The 3,063-nt window shown below is 40.0% G+C and overlaps 1 protein-coding gene across 1 annotated transcript in view; it reads left to right on the top strand.

Moving 5' to 3' along the window:
* Positions 1–3,063, top strand: part of LOC101854016 (adhesion G-protein coupled receptor G2) — an 11,758-nt gene that overhangs the window by 4,652 nt on the left and 4,043 nt on the right. The window contains exons 6-8 of the mRNA XM_013082230.2: positions 203–363; positions 1,843–1,921; positions 2,640–2,772. Of these exons, the coding sequence (XP_012937684.1) occupies positions 203–363; positions 1,843–1,921; positions 2,640–2,772 (373 nt within the window). The remainder of the gene's footprint in view (positions 1–202; positions 364–1,842; positions 1,922–2,639; positions 2,773–3,063) is intronic.

Genomic DNA, 3,063 nt, shown 5'->3' with positions numbered 1-3,063 from the left:
ATCAACCCCCCCCCCCCCAAAAAAAAAATATTTAAAAAATTATATAAACAAATAAAGATAAACAACTAACCCACAGCTCCGTTAGGCTAAAATTGTCATGTCTGTTCAACAAAACTACACCCCCACTCCTAACCTTCCTTCCAAAAACAAAACAAAACTATAACAAAACCAACCAGCCCGTCCTACCTTTGACCTTTTCCAGTAACACAACGTGTGTGGCCGTGGCACTGATGATGCACCTGCTCGTCCTTGCCGCCCTTATGTGGATGCTGGTGGAGGCCATAGAGATGTACCAAGCGCTGGTCACGGTGTTCACCTCGTACGAACGGCTCTACCTTCTGAAGCGCTGCATCATCGGCTGGGGTGAGTGGATTCTCTTTCTTTTTAAAAAAAAATTGGTCGCTTTTAAGCACAAGGGGGCTATCCCGAAGAAGCTGTTTTGAGAAAGAAAATCGAAGGTAAAGTTTTAGGACCCTTGTTCAGTTTCTTTAAAAGACAAGGAGAGTTTTCACTATAGCCAAACAAATATACACACCGAAGAAACCAAACTTCTCCTATAGGTGATGCCCACTTTTGGTGTAGGTGAAGATTTCTGGAAACCCCCGAAATCTGGGTTAGCCCGCTTGTCCTTAAAAGCGACCATTAACATTATGGCCCTATGAAGATCTTCTCACCACTGTGAAAAAACCGCAGATCGATATGGTATGTGCACATAACAAGATCAACAGGTCTTGCAAAGATGATCCAACAGAGCTTTGTACTAAGGAGGGAGAAGGAAAGGTAGACAGAAAAAGAGGTGGGAAGATAACATAACGGAATGGACAGGTTTAAAGTTGGGTGAAGCCCTTCGAAAGGCTGGAAATAGAGAAGGATGGAGAAATGTGGTTGCCCGATCATCCTTGGTGCCCCAACGGTCATCTAAGACTAACGGATACATAAGTAAGTAAATACGAGGCGTTTTATCGCCGCCCCCCCCCCCCCACCTTTCAAATAAAAATTTTAAAAATCAAGACAGTTTAGATGATTAAGGAGGCGGGCTGAGAGAGATACAACGTCCCGGGTGAAAGCCCATGATACTCGACAAATATTTTTCCCCACGCAAGCATGAATCGTACAAAGGTTGTCTGCGTTCAGCGACGAAGCGCCTATTCACTACACCTCAGACGTCCCTGTGGGTTCTCTATAAAGATTTGAAAATGTAAAGCAGCAGCAGCAGCAGCAGCAGCAGCAGCAGCAGCAGCAGCAGCAGCAGCAGCAGCAGCAGCAGCAGCAGCAGCAGCAGCAGCAGCAGCAGCAGCAGCAGCAGCAGCAGCAAATAGTACTACTGCAACAATCACAACCTCAGAAATACAAACTTGCACCTGACGTTTTATTTTACCGTTTTGATGCACACGAGTTCAGGAACCAATTGCTCTATCTGCTCTATCAAAATCACAAGATTAGTCGGCTTCGTTATCTAGATAATCAAAGAAATGCGTTCAAAAATAGCTGGACCTGATATGAAACTCAACATTTTTAACGTCACACTTCTGAAAACGAGGTACTGAGCAGATAGAGCGTTGTAATTTAAGGGTAGCCAAATGTAATATTCAAGCAGTGTATTATGTGTTTTTCTGTTGAAAAACCGTTTTTGTCAGAAACGCCCCATCTTGAGTAAAGGCGTTTATATCTTTGTTTAAAAAAATTTGGGTTTGCTATTTTAACACTATTACTATTACTGTTGCTGCTTTTGCTGTTATGTACATATTCACATCACTAAGAGGACTGAAAACTATCAGTTTTGACTGACCGTGTAATACCCCCCTTAATTAACTCAGTGGTCTTTTGTTTTCCTGTCTTCAGGTATCCCTGTGCTGATCGTAGCCATAACGGCGGCTGTGGACATCTCCAGTTACGAAAACAAAAAGGAAAACCGTGATGTGTAAGTGCACTCTCCCTCCCTCTCTTTCTCTCTCGCTTTTCTCTCTCTCTCTCTCTCTCTCTCTCTCTCTCTCTCTCTCTCTCTCTCTCTCTCTCTCTCTCTCTCTTTCTCTTTCTCTTTCTCTCTCTCTCTTTCTCCCCCCTCTCCCTTCTCTCTGTCTCCGTGTGTGTATGTGTGTGTGTGTGTGTGTGTGTGTGTGTGTGTGTGTGTGTGTGTGTGTGTGTGTGTGTGTGTGTGAGAGAGAGAGAGAGAGAGAGAGAAAGAGAGTGTATGTATGTGTGTGTTTGTTTTTTTCATAACACAGTTCCCAAGTCAAATATGTCGCCCGAAAATAAGTGTTGATAATTCTTCCTTAACGTCTCAGTATCTTCGTTCAATCACTACATTGCATTTAACAGACGGAGGAGCGCCCAGCTGTTGCTAGATCGATAACAACAACAATAATAACAACAACAACAGCAGCAACACAACAGCAACTACAACAACAACAACAACAACAACAACAACAACAGCAAAAACATTTCTTCATTATGCTGCAAGTGCTTTATAATGAATTTTAATGAGAGTAATATTATTATAATATACATGTTTACCTTCATGTGTTTTTACGGTCCTGTACAGCCAAGACAAATTTCCCTCTATGACAATTAAGTATTATCTTATTTTATCTAATGATAAAACTCTTACTACTCCCCTCTCCCACCACTTTCTCTCCCAGGTGTTACCTCACAAGCGACAACAAAGCGACCTACTACGCCTCTCTCGTCGCCCCGGCCTGCCTCATCATCATCATCAACACCATCATCTTCATCATGGTGGCCAGAGTCATCCTGAAGCCTCGATTCCAACAGGTAGGGCTTCTTCTGTGATTTATTTTAATAATAATGATGATAAAAAAAATAATAATAACAACAACAACAAGAAAAATAATGATAATAATAATAATAATAATAATAATAATAATAATAATAATAATAATAATAATGATGATGATGATAATAATAATTATTATAATAATAATAATAATAATAATAATAATAACGATAGAGATAATAATATTGATAATAATAACAATAATAGTGATAACAATAATAATGATAACAATAATAATAAAAATAATAATAATAATGATAATAATATCT

The sequence above is a fragment of the Aplysia californica genome, unplaced genomic scaffold (assembly GCF_000002075.1).
Source record: "Aplysia californica isolate F4 #8 unplaced genomic scaffold, AplCal3.0 scaffold00164, whole genome shotgun sequence".
Classification (NCBI taxonomy): domain Eukaryota; kingdom Metazoa; phylum Mollusca; class Gastropoda; order Aplysiida; family Aplysiidae; genus Aplysia; species Aplysia californica.
Note: the sequence above shows the minus strand (reverse complement) of the source record. Positions and strands in the feature narration are given on the sequence as shown.